Source organism: Falco cherrug, chromosome 3 (assembly GCF_023634085.1).
Source record: "Falco cherrug isolate bFalChe1 chromosome 3, bFalChe1.pri, whole genome shotgun sequence".
Lineage (NCBI taxonomy): Eukaryota > Metazoa > Chordata > Aves > Falconiformes > Falconidae > Falco > Falco cherrug.
Genome location: NC_073699.1, coordinates 111,549,840 through 111,565,113, shown reverse-complemented (window position 1 = coordinate 111,565,113; position 15,274 = coordinate 111,549,840). Strand labels below are relative to the sequence as shown.

The following is a 15,274-nucleotide window of genomic DNA, read 5'->3' as shown; positions in this document are numbered from 1 at the left end:
AAAAAATGTAAAACAAAAATTTATTAAATACTGTGGTGTGTGAAAGAGGAAGAACTGGAAAAAAAAAATAAAATCTATTCCACGTATGTTTGGGGGCTGGGCACAGGGGCTGGCCGGTGGGAGGGAGGGAAGAGAGGGTGTTCCTCAGTGTTGTACTATACTGACTAAACCAGATTTGCAAGGAGACGTTGATTAGGAGACCTGCTGAAAGTTCTGCTCTTCTATAGCCTGGTTCCAAGGCGCTTTTCTGTCAATTTTTATGGAATGCAAAAAGGGGTTTTTGTTTTGATTTTGTTTTTTGTAAAGCTTAAATTGAATCTACATCTGATACTTGAGCCTCCATACTTAAAAAAAAAAAAAAGAAAGAAAAAAAACTAAAATAAAAAATAAAAATTAAAAAAAATCCCAGGAAGCAGTGTGTGCAGTTGGTGTCCTCTTTATTTCTCTTTCATGCAGCGCTGTAACCGCTTTCCTTTGTAGCGACTCGGTGCAATTGCGTGGCTGTAGGTGGGTTTGATGTACTTGAAAACCCAGGCACCAGCGCAGCAGGCCGGGAAACCCAACAGCCGCGGCAGCAGCCAGCCACAGAGAGCAATAAATTTATTTTTTTTTTCTTTCTTACATCCAGATTAGCTGAAACCTGTTTTAAAGAGGGTGCGATGCGGTGTGTGACAGAGCGATGTTACTCACCTGCTCGCTGTGCTTCCAAGGTGCTGGCACCGAGGCACTGACATCCCACCGCCGGGACTGGCTCTGCAGGCATCCAGCCGCCACGGACGGGTGCGTGGAGAGAAGGGTTAGTCCGGCAGTGCTGGGGGTGCTCAAAAGAACTAAGGGGGGCCTGCCTGGGGAAAGGGGGGGTGGGCAGAGGGGAGGCGCTGCGGTTCTTGGTGTGCTGAGGTAGATGGTTCCAGCCATCCCAGAGCTCCTCGGCTCAGTCCCCGTGTGATCCGTGGGGCTTGTCCGGACTTTCCCTGCTCTTCAGGCACGTGGTGGTCGCAGGGGCCTCGCACGGCTTCAGCTCCGCTGCCACCTTCCATGCACTTCGGTTCCCGGAACCCTGGGGATGTGGAGAAAGGAAACGCCTGCTGGGCTCTTCCTGTAGGCGGCTGCTGGAATTAGCCTTCGGGTGAACATTAATATTGATTAACATGCTCTAATTTTGCTTTTCTGATGTGACCTGTTTCACACCCAGACACCTGCAGGTGATTACAGTCCCGTGCCGGAGTATTTACCCAGAGCCCCCTGCCTGTAACGCAGCTCCCGTGGGAGCCGGGCTGGGAAAGGCGCACGCTTACCTCGCGGCTGGGCCCCCCACAGGGAACATGCTGGGGTTTTGTCATCGTCCTCTCTTGTTTCTGTCCAAGGAAGGACATTTTTTTGGAGTCGGAGATGAGTTTGTGCCGCCTCCTGAAGCTCAGAAAGGATTAGCTGTTTCTCTCACCCATCTCTAGCTGTCGTGCGCTTAAGTTTTCCGGGGGTTTGTTTTCCTTCTGTGAAGCTGGCTGTGTGCGGGAGCCGAGCGCGGGAGCCCCTCACCGCAGCTGAAGGTGACGTATAGGCTTGGGGTACATGGGGACAGGGCAAGCTGCCGGATCGATGCGGCTCTGCTACAGCTGCGCTTTATTCCTCCTGCGCTTCTCCAAGCAGCGTAACCGACGGTTCACGCACTGCCCTGCAGCTCCGTGCCTCCTCAGCATCAGCCTTGCCTCTGCCAGCCCTCCAGCGCCGGGCTCCCCGGGGCCGGGGCTGCAGTACAGCCGGGGAGGGATGAGAGCCACCACGGGGGCCTCGCTGCGACGTGAATTTCCATCCGCCGCCACCACCGACGCGGCTGCTCATATCGACTCCGTTTGCCAGATGCAGCGGCTCGCCTTGCTCCATCTCACCTAGCTGGAGTAAAAGAAAGAGTCAATCAACTCCATACATAGGCTGTGCTTTGGGTAAACCTGCGGGAACCAAGCTGTATTTGTTTTTACATATATATATATATAGTTTTACCTCTTCATGTTGGACCTTCTCTGTGTAGCTCTAAGCAAAGCCCTTGGTGGCCGGTAGGTAGCCAAAGCGTGTTCCACCCCGCGCCTCAGGCCAGCTCGGTAAATCCCACTCTCGCTCTCGGTAACCAGCCGTGCATTCCCCAGCACCCACGTTCAAACCCCACTCCTTTCGTATCTCTACTGAACAGGTATCGAGGCCTGACGAAGCTGTGCTAACGCCAGCCTGCTCGGGGTCTGTGTTAGCACCGGGCGTGAATTGTTTTGCTGCAATTCCTGGGGAAAGACAGCAGAGGAAATCCTGCTGGCTTGGGGACAGGGAAGAGGCGAGCAGCCCCCTCGCCCGCGAGCCTGCAGGGGAAGAATCGTGAATTAATGCAGTGAAAAACCCACCTGCTGCTTTCAAGGGGGCTCAAAGAGCCTGAAAAATATTTTTTCTTTCCAAAAATAAATGGGTCAGCTCCAAAGACTGGCACAGCTTGTTTTAATTAATCCATTTGATGGGCATCCGACTCCCATTTCACATGAGATCTAGGCTGAGCCATGTCAGCATGGAGCTGTGGCTTGGCTTCCCCGGCACAGGGACAAAGTAGGGAGGAGGGCGACTTCCTCACAAGGACAAACGTCACAGGGCTGGCAGAGGAATCATAAATTAGTGATGATAAAGCTAAAGCCAAAAGGGGCACGGAGCAGGGTGCTGCACGAGTGGGCAGTGGGGAAGTGCTGGGCATCAGAGAAGTGGCTGCAGAGGGAGATAAGAGGAGCGAAAAGAAGTGCCAACAGTGACTGCAGGCAAAGGACAATTCTTGTTTTTAAAAGGACAAGTTGTGTGGTTTTCCTGACGGGCCTGCAAGCTTTGGGTGATTTTCCTCTGGCTCGCCCAGGGAGATGGAGCTGCAGCTCCCCTGCAGAAACAGCTCAGCAGGGGAGGGAGCCCGCGGTCCCTGGCTGAGGCAACATCTCACGGCGACACCACCGCTCTCCCCTGCCCGCCTGAAAGCATCTCTCTTCCTGGGAACGCGGCTTCTCCCAAACCGCTGCGGCTTCCAGTCCTTCCCTGGCCAAGGAGCCACTGCTGGCACACGGGGCCCCGCAACAGGGATAAATTCATCAGATTGTGGATATATTCATCAACGAGAGAGGTAAGGGCTGAAAACCAGACCAAGCAGAGGCAGCATCTTCTGCCTGGGTAACCACCTCCACAGCTAAACAGAAAGCAATGGAGCAACTTCCCCAAGAAACCCATGCAATTAAAACAAGGGTGAGGCAGAAAAATGAGAAGTCAGAGAAAGAGGGACTATGAAACACATTAAGAAAGAGGCTTGAGCTGCCAGATGAACCACCAAAATAAAACCAGAGGCGGCACATGGGGCAAGGACTTGTTTTATAGACATGTGAACCATGCTAATTAGAACAGGTACGGCGTGGACTGAAACACTGGTTACGTTGCTCCTTTCCTTTCCTCCTTCTGAAGTGGTTCCAGCCACTGCCGTACCTTCCAGAAGGAGCTCAGTGGTGGAGACGAAAGGCCACAGAGGTACATGGTGCTTGTGTTTGTGCCAGGTCAGTCATCTCCGTCACCTCCCCGCAGCCCCTTAGGCTCTGCTCGGGCCTGCCAGTACCGGGGGAGCCCCAGATCACCCTTGAGACAGCAGGTAGGCAGAAGGGAGCGGGTGCAGCAGTGGGGCGTAAGAGCAGCAAAGAGCGACCTTTTGAGGTATCACATAATTCCCTGTTTATCCCAATAGCATCATTGGTATCAAAGAGGCACAAGGTCTCTCAGCAGCAGCCCCGGCCACCTGGCTGGGCTCGGTGTCTCAGCAGCACGAATGTCACCCTCTGGCTCAAGTCCTCTTCTCCCAGGAGCCAGCAGGATGAGGGGCCGCGTGGCGCGGTGGTTAAGGCCAGTTTTATCGCCTGCAGCATCCTGTTCTCGCTGCGTGACAGCTCCCTTCGTCAGCTCTCCAGGTTGTCACCCTGCTCGCCGAGAAGAGCGTCCCTCTCTTCGCGGGTACCAGGTCTTCCTCTCCGGTAAGCAAGGAACTGGAAGGAGATCTGAGAAGAGGTTAAGGTTCTTCACACAAGCAAGGTGGGGGGAATCTACACGATACGCTGGGTCTCACCACCTGAAAACAGGCTGTTTGTGCCAGGAGAGGTGGGAACAGGACAGTGAGGTTAATGCAAACAAAGGTTCGAAGCATTCAGCTGTTGCAACACCATAAATTACTCACCGGCCCATGGGTGAGCAAGCACAGTGCGCTCAAAAGCAACCACTGAGTAACATCAACCCACCCGCTTCTGCCTGCCCCCAGCTGGGACCACTCCCTGCAAAGCCCTGCCGGCAGGATGCGATCCCAATGGGAAGTGTTGGCGGGGAAAGGATACAACCACGTCGAGGGAAAGGACGCCCAGGCTGCCCACCAGCCAGGGCAGGTGGTGCAGGACGTAGTCGCCTTCGCCTTGCCCTGGCTCGGGGTTCTTCAGGAGGACGCTGAGGCCATAGAGCGAGTTCCCCAGCATCACCAGAGCAAAGAGGGAGTAGGAGACCCCGGTGGTGGATTTCCTTTTGTACTGGAAAAAGAAGGGACAGAGAGAAGAGCTTGGGTGCAGCTCTCCAAAATCTCACTATAAAGTAGTAGTATTAATCACCCTCTCCCAAAAATAGAGAAGAAAAAAGGTAGTGACTCAATGCCAAGAGCCTTTTACTTCCCCTTTTTCTTGTAAACAAAGATAAAATGAAAGCCCCATCCTCACAATATTGGTATGTTAAAGGGAGGGGAGAAAAATTAATCAGACTTTGGAGCAGAAGTACAGAAAAACAGTCCCTTATGAAATGATCAGAGACGGGGACCTGGGACTTCCAAGTGAAGAGGAGAAAGATGATCCCACCACCCCTCTTCAATTTGAAATCTCGGGACCCCAGGGGTCCCCAGGACTGGGCTGCCAGCCTGCCACACTCACGGTGCAGCACTTACGTTAGTGCGGATCTGGGGGACGCGGGAGCACAGGTACAGCACGGAGGAGATGGAGCCGATGGTGAAGCCAATGATCTCGCTCCTGGTGAAAGGCTGCAAGGCAATGCGGGGCCGCAAGCAGCCCCGTGTTTTCAGACGTGCTTACCACCCACGCCAGGGCTCCGTGCGAGGCGACGATGGGGCCAAACCCCAGCCTTTGATCTCCACATTCACCCCTCGCCCCGCTGATCATTAAGTGGGACCATGCTGGTCCACGAAGACATGCCCACCCCACCGAACGCTTCACCTTCTCTCCCCACATCACCACATTTAGGAACCGGCTCACCTTCGACCCAAGCTCATCCATGTGAGCGGACAACAGAGACCTCCCTTTAAACATTGCTGGGTCCTGCACCACAGCAGCACCTCTGCCCAGGAAGGGGACGGTCGACACTGTCCCCAGGGAAAGGAAGATGAAGGCTGCGTTGATCGGGCCGGCGACTGCAGGGAATCAAGCGGAGGCTGGTTAGGGAGGGCTCCTCCATCAGCTCCCAGTGCAGCCCAGCAGCCTTGGTGGGTGTCAGGATCCCCTACTGGGTCAAGAGACCTCTGCGGTGGCACAGCCAGCACCAAGTAACTCAGGCAATAGCTTCCGCTGGTGTTTTATCTCGTGGCAATACAGGCAATTTGTAAGATATCATGGAGGAAACTGCTCCTATCTCAGCAGACTGAAAGCACTCGTGTTTCTTTGGGTTTAGGGCTCTTAAAAATCACCCCCTCCATCTAGTAGCTTTTCGCTGTCTTAACTCACAACAGTGCATGTTCAAACCCCTGCCAGACCAAGCCCTGCTTCAACAGCAAGACTTGTAATATGTTTCATAAACAAGCTCTCCAGCATTAACAAAACTATAGAGTCAATGGGGCAAATATCAATTGGTTTAATAAGTTCAAATGGTTTTAATAAGTTAAATAGTTATCAAGGTCCCAAGGCATGCCCGTTCGTAGTTCACAGAATGCTGCACTGCTAAAAAGGGGATAAAAAGGGGATTTTCTTTTGCTGTTCAAGCCTTTCTTGAACTGTTCAGGTTCCTTTTTTACTCCATTTTAACAGGAAGGAACTTCTCCATCATGTCAAGGCTGCCAGTAATTGCAAAAGGAACGCTGACCCCGAAGCAGTCAGATGCTTCGCCCCTTCCATTAAAGCGCTGGCCTGAGTCAAGAGTTCTGCCTGTGGTTTCCAGCTCCAGGATGGAGTCACCATGTACCTGCAGGTAAGTAATCTCTTTCTCTACTTAATGCAACTCACAGGGGTTTATTTTTAACCTGGAGACGGCATATGGGGGTTTGCAGGGGTTTGCAGAAGCCACAGGCATGGCCGGTAGCTATTTGTAGCTTTGGCTTTCATGGGTGCTCAGGTTATTCAGGGAAAAAACCCAACAAGGAATAAGAAACATCTAATAGCTGCATCAATGCATCTGCAAAGCATCTCTGCCTCGATGCATCTCCCCCAGGGATTCCCTCCCCTCCTGGCTCTGCAGCTGAGGCCAAGCCAGCCCAGGAGACATGCTAAGGGGAGCCCATGCCCCCACCACCCTTGTAAATCCAACTCACATCCTCCGCCCTGGTTCTTCACTTTGTAGTAGCAGTAGAGAGACAGCATCACCAAGTCTGCGAGCACATAGTAAACAGCTGTGTAAACCTGCAGGGAGAAGGATGGGTTGGTCCTACCCGCTGAAAGGCTTCCAGCTGATGGCTGGGATGAGCCAGCATCCCCAGGGGGAGAAGGAAGCACACCTGGGGCAAAAGGGAGCACCCCCAGGCTGTTTGGGTCTCTGTTTCCCGGTGCTGGATTTAAGCAATGTCCATCCCATCCCTCCTCCCTGGCATTCGGGGTGTTTGAGAGCGGACTCTGCCCTGATTTGGTTGGTACCTGCAGGGGCAACTGATCAGCCAGGAAGGAACCGATGAGGTTTAGGAGGTCTCCGCCCAGCCATCCCAGCAGGAAATATATGGAGAGAGCCTGGTCCATGATGCCCGTTTTGCAGGCTTGGTAAAACTGTCTGCAGAGAGAGAGTTGGGCAGAGACACAAACCATAACCCCCAGCTGGTTCAGCGCTACTTGGGAACCATCCCCAGGATCCCCTGTTGCTCCTACCTGGATCATTTTGCCCAAAGCACTCAGAGAGGGGAGGAAAAGCAGAGATTTCCTCTAGCAAAGCCACGTGTCCCTGTGAAAACTGGCCCCTGTGAGAAGTTATGCGACCCATTGAGTGCTCACTGCAACTCACTGGGCTCAAGCCCTCGTGATCCATCGCTCATGTAGGGGCAGAAAGCAGCAAGAAGCAAGCAGCAGTTGCAGAAACCACCTCTCCGGTTACAAAATAATCTCACATCCCCCTCTGCCACCGTTGTCCCAGCACTTCCAAGAAGCTCGGGGCTCCTGGAAACATTTCTTCCGCATGTATGACCTGCAACAACTGCATTGCGGTTGGCTTACGTGGGTTATTACAGCTGCCGAGCATAATAATAACAATATAATAACAAGCAAGGTTTTGAAGCTGCACCACCTGCTCTCCCTCCTCCTGTTAAACCCAAGTTTTCCAAGCCCAGATTGCTTTTAATCTTCTAATTTTAAACCAGGTAGATTTAATAACTCTGGGAGCTTGTGCTTGAAATTTGATTTTGATTTTGAGAGAAGAGTGTTCTACCAAGGGAAGGGCTCGGCCGGGTTTTAGGAACAATACTTACGGAAAAGATGCAGCTGCAAAGCAGAAGATGGAAACCAGACCCAGGACGACGCTGGCGATGTCCCGGCCATCCTGGGCACATTCGTTGAACACGTCCATCACCCAGCGGGAACCGTTGGGGCAGTCAGAAAGATTCCCGGGTCGGAGACCCCTCCAGTGCCGCGCATCCATGGCCTTCGGCACTCGTTTATCAGCGCCTGGCAGTGAAACTGCTGGGATAACGCTGGGGAAAATGCAATAACACAGGAAAAAAATTAAATAATGCTGGGGAAAAAAAATGTACCTGTATTAGGAAGAGGCTCCCGGTTCCTCCAGCTGTGGCTGGAAGCTGGCTCGCCCTCACTCCTGCCCCATGCACCTTTGCTGGCGTTCATTTGGCATCCAGCGGAATGGACTGACCGGGAAGGCCGACAGCTTGCCAGAATATGGCCTCAAAAAAAAAAAAAGAAAGAAACTCAACCGGTGCGTCTTTGCTCTTACCTTGCTCGCCGGCGGCTGTTTGGCGATCGGCTTTATTTTTCTTTGGAAACGCACTACTTTTTCGTGAACTTAAGAGGGTTTTTTTTTTTCTTGCAAATCCACCGCTTCTTCGGAAACTTGCTGAGTTTCCTTTGCAAAACCTGCTGCTTTTTCAGCAACTTGCCGCTTTTCTTCCAGATGGGGAAGCTGCTGAGATTTTTCCCCAAATCTACTGAACTGGAGGGAAATTACTCGGATTTTTCCGACCCCGCTGCTTTTTTAGACTCTCGCTGTTTTTTTCACAAACCTGATTTTTGGGAAAGTGGCAGATTTTTTTCTCAAACCCGCCCGTCCGGGGCAGGCGGCAGCAGCGGCGGCGGCTGAGGGACGGGGCTGAGGGACGGCGGCGCCGCCTCACGGCGCATGCGCGGGCGCCTCGTGCCCGGCGGGCGGGGCGGGGCGGGCTCTGTCACGCGGCCCGCGCATGCGCGGTGGTGGCGGCGCGATGGCGGCGGGCGGCGCGCGGCCCGGCGTGGTGCTGGGCGCCATGGAGGTGGGCCGGCGTGCCGGGCCCGAGGCCAGCGCCGCGCTGCTCCGCGCCTTCCTGCGCCGCGGCTACCGCCTCCTCGATACCGCGTACATGTACGCGGGTGGCGAGTCCGAGCGTATCCTGGGCGTGCTGCTGGCTGGCGGCACGGAGCCCGGTATGGCCGGGGCCGGTCGCAGTGGGGCTGGAGGGGGGTGGGCTCTGAGGAGGGTCTTCCCTGCCAGCTATCGGCGTCCCTGAGGAGAAGGGACTTCCCCGGGGCCCGGTCCCTGAGGAGAAAGGTCTTGTCTGCCGGCTAGGCAGCGTCCCTGAGGAGAGGGGACTTTCCCGGGGCCCGGTCCCTGAGGAGAAGGGGCTTCCCCGGGGCCTGTTCCCTGAGAAGGGTCTCGCCTGCCAGGCTGACGCTGTCCCTGAGGAGAAGGAACTTCCCCCAGGCCCATTGCCTGAAGAGAATGGCCTTCCCTACCAGACTGGCTCCATCCCTGAGGAAAATGGCCTTCCCTACCAGGCAGACTCCATCTCTGAGGAGAAGGGACATCCCCAGGCCCATTCCCTGAAGAGAAGGGTTTTCCCTGTCAGGCTGACTCCATCCCTGAGAAGGGACTCCCTTGCTAGTGCTGAGCCCTGGGCCTTAAGGAGAAGGGTCTCTAGCGCAGACTTGCATTCCCTAAGGAGAAGAGCCTCCCCTGCTAGGCTGACACAGTTCCTGAGAAGAGCCTTCCCTGAAACACCTCACACAACACTGCATTATGCCCCTTATCCCCATTCCCTTCCCGAAGGTGGAAATGCTCATTCATTCTTTCTCTCTGCCAGTGGAAGTCGCCACCAAGGCCAACCCCTGGGATGGGAAGACGTTGAAGCCTGAGAGTGTGCGATCGCAGCTGGACACATCCCTGGAGAGGCTGAAGAGGACAAGTGTGGAGCTCTTCTACCTCCATGCTCCTGACCATGGGACCCCAGTCGAGGAGACACTGCGTGCCTGCAATGAGCTGCACAAAGAAGTAAAGTGGAAAGTCCAGGCCTGGACCACCTCTTGATTCCCTCCCTCCCTCCCTCCCACTACCTTTTTTAAACCAGGGCTGCTTGTGCCCTTCCACAGCACCAGGTTTGTGCAACACTAGGAAGCACGGACACAGGCAACCAGGGCAAAGCCAAGCAGCTGACGCTCCATTGCGCATTCGCGTGGTGCACTTTGTTCTCAACAGCTCATGGAAACATTAGAACATCTGAACTTTGCTTTCAGCTGCATTGACTACGTTAAGATTAGTGCTGGGAATAGGTGAAGAATTCCTGAGCTGTGTTAACCTGAGAGTGCTATTTAAATTAGAAGATGTGAATTCAAAATGAACAGAAAATGGGAAATATTTTTATCAGGTCCTGTAATTCGTAGTCTGTCTAGAAAAGGTGGACAGGGGTGAGCAGAGACTCTGGACTAAAATTTGGTGACTGTCCTCGCTGCATGCACCTTGCACTGTCTAGGTACAAATGCACTTTTAAAATCTAGAACTGAATATCCTTTTATTCCTCTGCAGGGAAAGTTTAAAGAACTGGGTCTATCAAACTATGCGGCATGGGAGGTCGCAGAAATCTGCACTATCTGCAAATACAACAACTGGGTGATGCCGACCGTGTACCAGGTGAGGGGTGGGGGTTTGCTGCGGTCCAGCAAATCTTTTGTGGAGGCTGAGACGAATCAAACACAAAGAATCTGAGGGTTTGGATCAGGACAGCCTACAGATGTTCTCTGTGTTTTCGCTGCAATGGTCAGTCACCACGGGAAAGGGTTTGGGACCCCTAAATCTCAGACCAGCTCCCAGTGTGCGAGCTATAAACACAGGAAAGGAAGCTGCCGCAGTTAGTTTGGGAAGTCCTTTCAGGACACGCATGACTGAGTGAGGTTGTGTCTCAGGGTGGGGAAAAAGCTGACTACGCATTTGTTGCTCGAGTCAGTGACTCCCTTGATGTGGAACTTTTAAGTTTTTGCATTATTTGCAATCCTTTAGAAAGTCTGTTCCTAAGCAAATAATAACCTTGTGTGACCTGAAGCTGCTTTTCCAAATAAAACTATTGTCAGGGAAGGGTGAGGAAAAGGCTGTTCTAGGGCTCATGCTTACTGTCACGAGCTAGTGTTTGAAGTTCTCATCTCCCTTATTGTTGTGCAGGGTATGTACAATGCGACCACTCGCCAGGTGGAAGCCGAGCTGTTCCCTTGCCTGAGATACTATGGGCTGCGGTTCTATGCCTACAATCCACTTGCAGGTATGAAAAGGAAAGGGGTGAGATTTTGAGATGCAAACATACAAAATGGGGGCTTTAAAAGAGCCAGCCCACCCCTAAACATGCTGCTGACCCTTTGCAGGAGGGCTGTTGACTGGCAAGTACAAGTATGAAGACAAAGACACACGCCAGCCCACTGGAAGATTTTTTGGGAATGACTGGGCTCAAGCCTACAGGGACAGGTGTGTTTTGAGCTGACAGATGAGCAGGGAGATGCAGCAGAATGGCTACATAAAAAACCCAACGCTAACGATCAGCTGAGAAGAAGCAGAATGGACCAAAGCTTGTGCAGGGATTACATCTGCACATGTGGTTGGGGCTGTGACTCGTGACTGAGCTTTCAGAGTGGTTTTTAGGCTCAGCCTCCTCCCGGCTTGCAGTGGGGGATTGCAGAAGTCCTTGGAGGCTGCAAAGAGTTGTATGAGGCTTCCTGGAAGCCTTTCTTACTTGATTGGAATATAGATGTACTATTCACTAGAGCTCCCAAGGGCAATACAAGTGATTTCTTTTCTTGCAGGTACTGGAAAAAGCACAATTTTGAAGGCATTGCCCTCGTAGAGAGAGCACTGAAAGATGCTTACGGCTCCAACGCACCGAGCCTGACCTCTGCTGCTTTGCGTTGGCTGTACAATCACTCCCAACTGCAGGTAAGAGCTCAATGCGGGTGTGGCTGGCACAGCACCACCAGAACTGGGCAGCTGTTGCAGCACACAAACACGGAAACTTCTGTGTACAAACAGTTCTTTTTTAATCTGCATATCCCATGGGCTCGGGGCATTCCAAAGTGAGTATTGCTGTACAGACTCTTGCCTGCCAGGCAGTAGGAGCGAGTCAGCTCCATTTCCCTGTGGGCTCCTGTGTTCGTAGGACTGGGAGATGGGGAAGATTTTAAGTGCCAGTTACTGGGTTCTTGGCTTCCCACCAAGATGACTTCGCTTTTCATCAGACTAGGAAATTAACGGTTATATTCCCCCTCTCCCCAAAATGTTCCCGTAGCCCCGTGTAAGGTAGGAGTTGGTACTTGTGAGGAGGTCGCACGACTTGGAGATGTTCTGGCCTTATGAATGGAACTCTGTGGTGTCAGTTGTCTAAACGTTCAGGAGTTACTGGATGTTCTATACTGGAAAGAAACATTTAAAGTTTGGCCTGCAGTGGCTTGGAAGGTCAGCTAGGTTTCTTTTGGGATCAGCAATGTCTCTTACCGCTTTCCAGGGTTCTCTTGGAGACGCAGTGATCATTGGGATGTCCAACCTGGAGCAGCTGGAGCAGAACCTTGACTATAGTGAAGAGGGTCCCCTGCTCCCGCCTGTTGTGGAGGCGTTTGATAAAGCCTGGAATCTGACTGCGCATGACTGCCCCAACTACTTCCGCTAGAGACAGGGTGGGGACAAGAAAACAGGTGTCGTGGGGGCAGATAATGAAGCCACAAATCTCTCTAAGCATGGGAGAGGTACTTACCCAGCTTGCCCCTTTGATCGATGTGCAAATGGTTTCAGATTTTTCCTATATTAATGAAGCCTTGTAGGATCCACTACCACTGTCAGAACTTGTCACGCTGGGCCATGCCTTAATCCTTTTCCCCTTGTGGACTTCCAGCTCTATGCAGTGCATACTGACTCAAAAATTCAACTGATCAGGGAAAATGAATACGTAACTGGATGAAGACCCCAGTTCTGCTTTAACACAGTATCTTAATTGTGTACAAGAATAAAACCTTTCTCTAATGCAGACCCTCTCTCTTAATTGTACCTATAACCTGTCTGGCATCTCCTTATCTGCAGTGGTTTCCTCAGATCCTGCGGTATTCAAACAGTAACATGCAGCAGAGAGCCATCTGAGGTTTTATAGATAAATTTATATTAAAAAGAGCATAATTAGGTTTTGGGCCAATCGTCCTTTTCCTCCACGTGCAAACAGGGAAGGGAAACACCCTCCTCTTTCAGTCTCTAAAACAGAGCAGAACTGTCTGGTGTCCAAATGCAAGGACTGCTGCTAGTCCTCATTGCTGTCGTCATTGTCGTCCTCCTCTTCTTCCTCCTCCGTTGTGTCCCCCACAAGCTTCTGGAAGTCTCCAGTCTCAGAATTCCACAGAAATTTGATGGTGACTTTAAACTCTGCCATCTCGTAGCCGAAGAGTTTCTAGGAAAGGACACAAATCTCTCATTCCTGCTTTATTATCTCTGTGGCCAGCCTAGCAAAACCACAGTAAACATTGCTTCCAGACAGGAATTGCAGCAAAGCAGGAGCCAAAATAATTGCTGCAGTGTTAGTGCTCACATTATGAATGCGTGAGGATGCTGCACCCCACTAACCAGTATCTAAAAATCACTGCTCACCACCATCTGAGAACTCACCCCCTCCTGTGGAATTAAACTAAACGGGTAAATATTTTGTATCGGGGGAAACAGAGGCTGGCGCAGATGCTGCGTTACATCACTCACCAGGACGCGGGCTTGTTCAGGGGTCAGAACATCGCCTTCTTTGCAGACTTCATAATCTGAAAGCAGCGTCACCACTCCTGCAAGAACAAGAGCTCTTGAAATAGGCTTACAAAGCCTGGATGAGCCCACTGAAACGTGGGGTGCAGAGCTCAGGCTCTCTCCAGCACCACCCTTCAGAGCTGATGCCTTTCCGTGCAAATATTAGTACCCCCCCGAGAAGCTGGGTGAGATCAACTCTAAAAAGCCCCCCACATCTGGCTTTGGAATGGGATGACAACGTGCTAGGTCAGGCCGAGCTGTCTCCACTGAGAAAGGGTGGGATCTTGTAGAAAGCTGGTTGTTTCACTCATCCTTTGATATCCGTGTGGGCAAAATGGTGCAAGAAGAAGCTAGTGAGTTCTAGACCAGCCAAACAAGGAGAAAGTTGTCCACAGGATTTTCTCAAAAACTAAACTCTACTCTGTTATTTAACACTCTCCTTACCTGCACAGACAAAAACCAAAGCTTACCTTCTCGGTCACTTCACATACCTTTCTTTAACGCCGTTGGCAATCCCAGCTGCCGTAGCTGAGGCTCCATGGAGTGGGGAAACTGCTCCAAGGGTCCCGTGTCCAGGCTCACAGTATATGTCGCCTTGTTCCCTGCGCGAGCAAAGTCCACCTCTTTGAATTTGGAGAACCACCTGAGACCAAGACAGGCAATGAGAGCTTTAGCTGTGGAAAGAGCATCCCCTGGCTATGACAGGGATTACGGCACAGCCTGCCATAACTTCTTCCCCACTGTTGCAGGGACGGCTCAGAAAAGCTTCATGAAATCATCCCTGCTTTGAGGCAAACATCAGCAAATGAAGTAGTCAAGTGGAAATAAAAAAAGGCTGCTCAGCATTTCAAAACCACAGCTGTGGCAGACGCATACTTACTCGTCCACCTCGTCTTTGGTGCGGTTAGTGAAGAGGAGACCGACTTCACCTCTCAGGTGCTTGCTGACCTGAAAGAACAAAGCCATCCATGGGATGGGGCAGCACCCAGGGACTTACCTTCTAGGGTTCAGTCCTGTACAGCTACGAAAGCCCTGCCGACCACACTTTTGTGTCGTGATACAGATGGATGCAGCTGAAACACCTGCAGACAGGTGACCCGTGGAAGCACCGTTGTCCCTTGAATTTTATTCCGTGACACAGCCACCATGAGCACGGTGATGCTTTAGGGCACCCAGAACCCCCGCCAGCCCCTACCTTGTGCAGATTCTCCTTGTACTCGCTGCTTGGCTCACGTCCCAGCGCCACCATCATCACTTTGTTCTTCCCGAAAAAGATCCTGGGGCGGCAGGAGGAGAAGGAGAAGAGGAGGCGATGGCGGCTGTCAGCTCGCAGGCCGCGCTCCCCCCGGGCCGCCACCCCCCGCCGTCCCGGCTCACCTGCTGTGCTTCCAGGCGTTCCGTACGTCCTTCAGCTTGTTGTTCCTCATGTTGGCAACGGAGAAAACGAAGATGTACTTGTAGGTGTCTACGCATCTCCGCAGCTGCAAGACAGCGGTTAGGCGGGAGGGGGGGGCACCGGGCCGCGCCGGTGCCGAGCCGGGCCGCACTCACCTCGGTGATGAGCGCCTGCTTGGCCTCCAGTCCCTTCCTGGGCGTCCGCGTCAGCGAGACTGCGGAGAAGGAAGCGAGGACGGCGCGTTAGAGCGGGGCTAGGGGGCCGGTAGGGGGGCCGGGGGCGGCGGCGCTCACCTTTGCGGTCCCGCTTGGACTTGGGCATGGCGCCGCCGTGCTCTCAGGCCCCCGGCGCCGCGCGGGCTGCTGGGAGCGCCGGGCTGCCCCGCGCGCTGCCTGTCCTCGCCCGCCGTCGCCCGCG

General features: G+C 52.9%; 3 protein-coding genes across 11 annotated transcripts; 1 reads left to right on the top strand and 2 right to left on the bottom strand.

Moving 5' to 3' along the window:
- Positions 1-182: 182 nt before the first annotated feature.
- On the bottom strand, positions 183-8,570 carry SLC66A1 (solute carrier family 66 member 1). 9 transcript variants are annotated; one of them, XR_008731617.1, is made up of 10 exons: positions 8,179-8,570; positions 7,700-7,921; positions 6,882-7,011; positions 6,563-6,650; positions 5,298-5,452; positions 4,973-5,065; positions 4,383-4,568; positions 2,002-4,052; positions 1,299-1,893; positions 183-1,123 (listed from the first exon to the last, which is right to left on the bottom strand). XR_008731617.1 is itself a non-coding variant. In XM_005443992.4 (8 exons), exons 2-8 carry the CDS (start codon positions 7,867-7,869, stop codon positions 3,954-3,956), a joined length of 921 nt encoding a protein of 306 aa, XP_005444049.3. In that variant the 5' UTR covers positions 7,870-7,921; positions 8,179-8,570; the 3' UTR covers positions 1,981-3,953. The 9 variants fall into 9 exon arrangements, 1 of the variants encoding a protein (XP_005444049.3); XR_008731615.1 differs by having other exon boundaries at positions 183-1,060; XR_008731616.1 differs by having other exon boundaries at positions 183-1,893; positions 2,002-2,273; positions 2,391-4,052.
- A 61-nt stretch (positions 8,571-8,631) lies between these two features.
- AKR7A2 (aldo-keto reductase family 7 member A2) lies at positions 8,632-12,709 on the top strand. The gene is made up of 7 exons (XM_005443991.4): positions 8,632-8,861; positions 9,518-9,705; positions 10,237-10,341; positions 10,867-10,963; positions 11,064-11,163; positions 11,499-11,628; positions 12,194-12,709. Exons 1-7 carry the CDS (start codon positions 8,642-8,644, stop codon positions 12,353-12,355), a joined length of 1,002 nt encoding a protein of 333 aa, XP_005444048.3. The 5' UTR covers positions 8,632-8,641; the 3' UTR covers positions 12,356-12,709.
- A 107-nt stretch (positions 12,710-12,816) lies between these two features.
- MRTO4 (MRT4 homolog, ribosome maturation factor) lies at positions 12,817-15,262 on the bottom strand. The gene is made up of 8 exons (XM_055705862.1): positions 15,151-15,262; positions 15,013-15,071; positions 14,839-14,942; positions 14,657-14,738; positions 14,342-14,409; positions 13,953-14,104; positions 13,423-13,499; positions 12,817-13,120 (listed from the first exon to the last, which is right to left on the bottom strand). Exons 1-8 carry the CDS (start codon positions 15,176-15,178, stop codon positions 12,974-12,976), a joined length of 717 nt encoding a protein of 238 aa, XP_055561837.1. The 5' UTR covers positions 15,179-15,262; the 3' UTR covers positions 12,817-12,973.
- Positions 15,263-15,274: the final 12 nt, after the last annotated feature.

Coding starts and splice junctions, on each gene's coding strand:
- AKR7A2 (XM_005443991.4), top strand. CDS start 8,642: ATGCGCGGTGGTGGCGGCGCGATGGCGGCGGGCGGCGCGCGGCCCGGC. Junction 10,964..11,063: donor TGCCTACAATCCACTTGCAG/GTATGAAAAGGA, acceptor GACCCTTTGCAG/GAGGGCTGTTGACTGGCAAG. Junction 11,164..11,498: donor GCTCAAGCCTACAGGGACAG/GTGTGTTTTGAG, acceptor CTTTTCTTGCAG/GTACTGGAAAAAGCACAATT.
- SLC66A1 (XM_005443992.4), bottom strand. CDS start 7,869: ATGGATGCGCGGCACTGGAGGGGTCTCCGACCCGGGAATCTTTCTGAC. Junction 6,651..6,881: donor CTGATCAGTTGCCCCTGCAG/GTACCAACCAAA, acceptor TTCTCCCTGCAG/GTTTACACAGCTGTTTACTA. Junction 4,569..4,972: donor TCCCCCAGATCCGCACTAAC/GTAAGTGCTGCA, acceptor TTCTTTTTCCAG/TACAAAAGGAAATCCACCAC.
- MRTO4 (XM_055705862.1), bottom strand. CDS start 15,178: ATGCCCAAGTCCAAGCGGGACCGCAAAG. Junction 14,943..15,012: donor AGCAGGCGCTCATCACCGAG/GTGAGTGCGGCC, acceptor GCTGTCTTGCAG/CTGCGGAGATGCGTAGACAC. Junction 13,500..13,952: donor GCCAACGGCGTTAAAGAAAG/GTATGTGAAGTG, acceptor TTGTTCTTGCAG/GAGTGGTGACGCTGCTTTCA.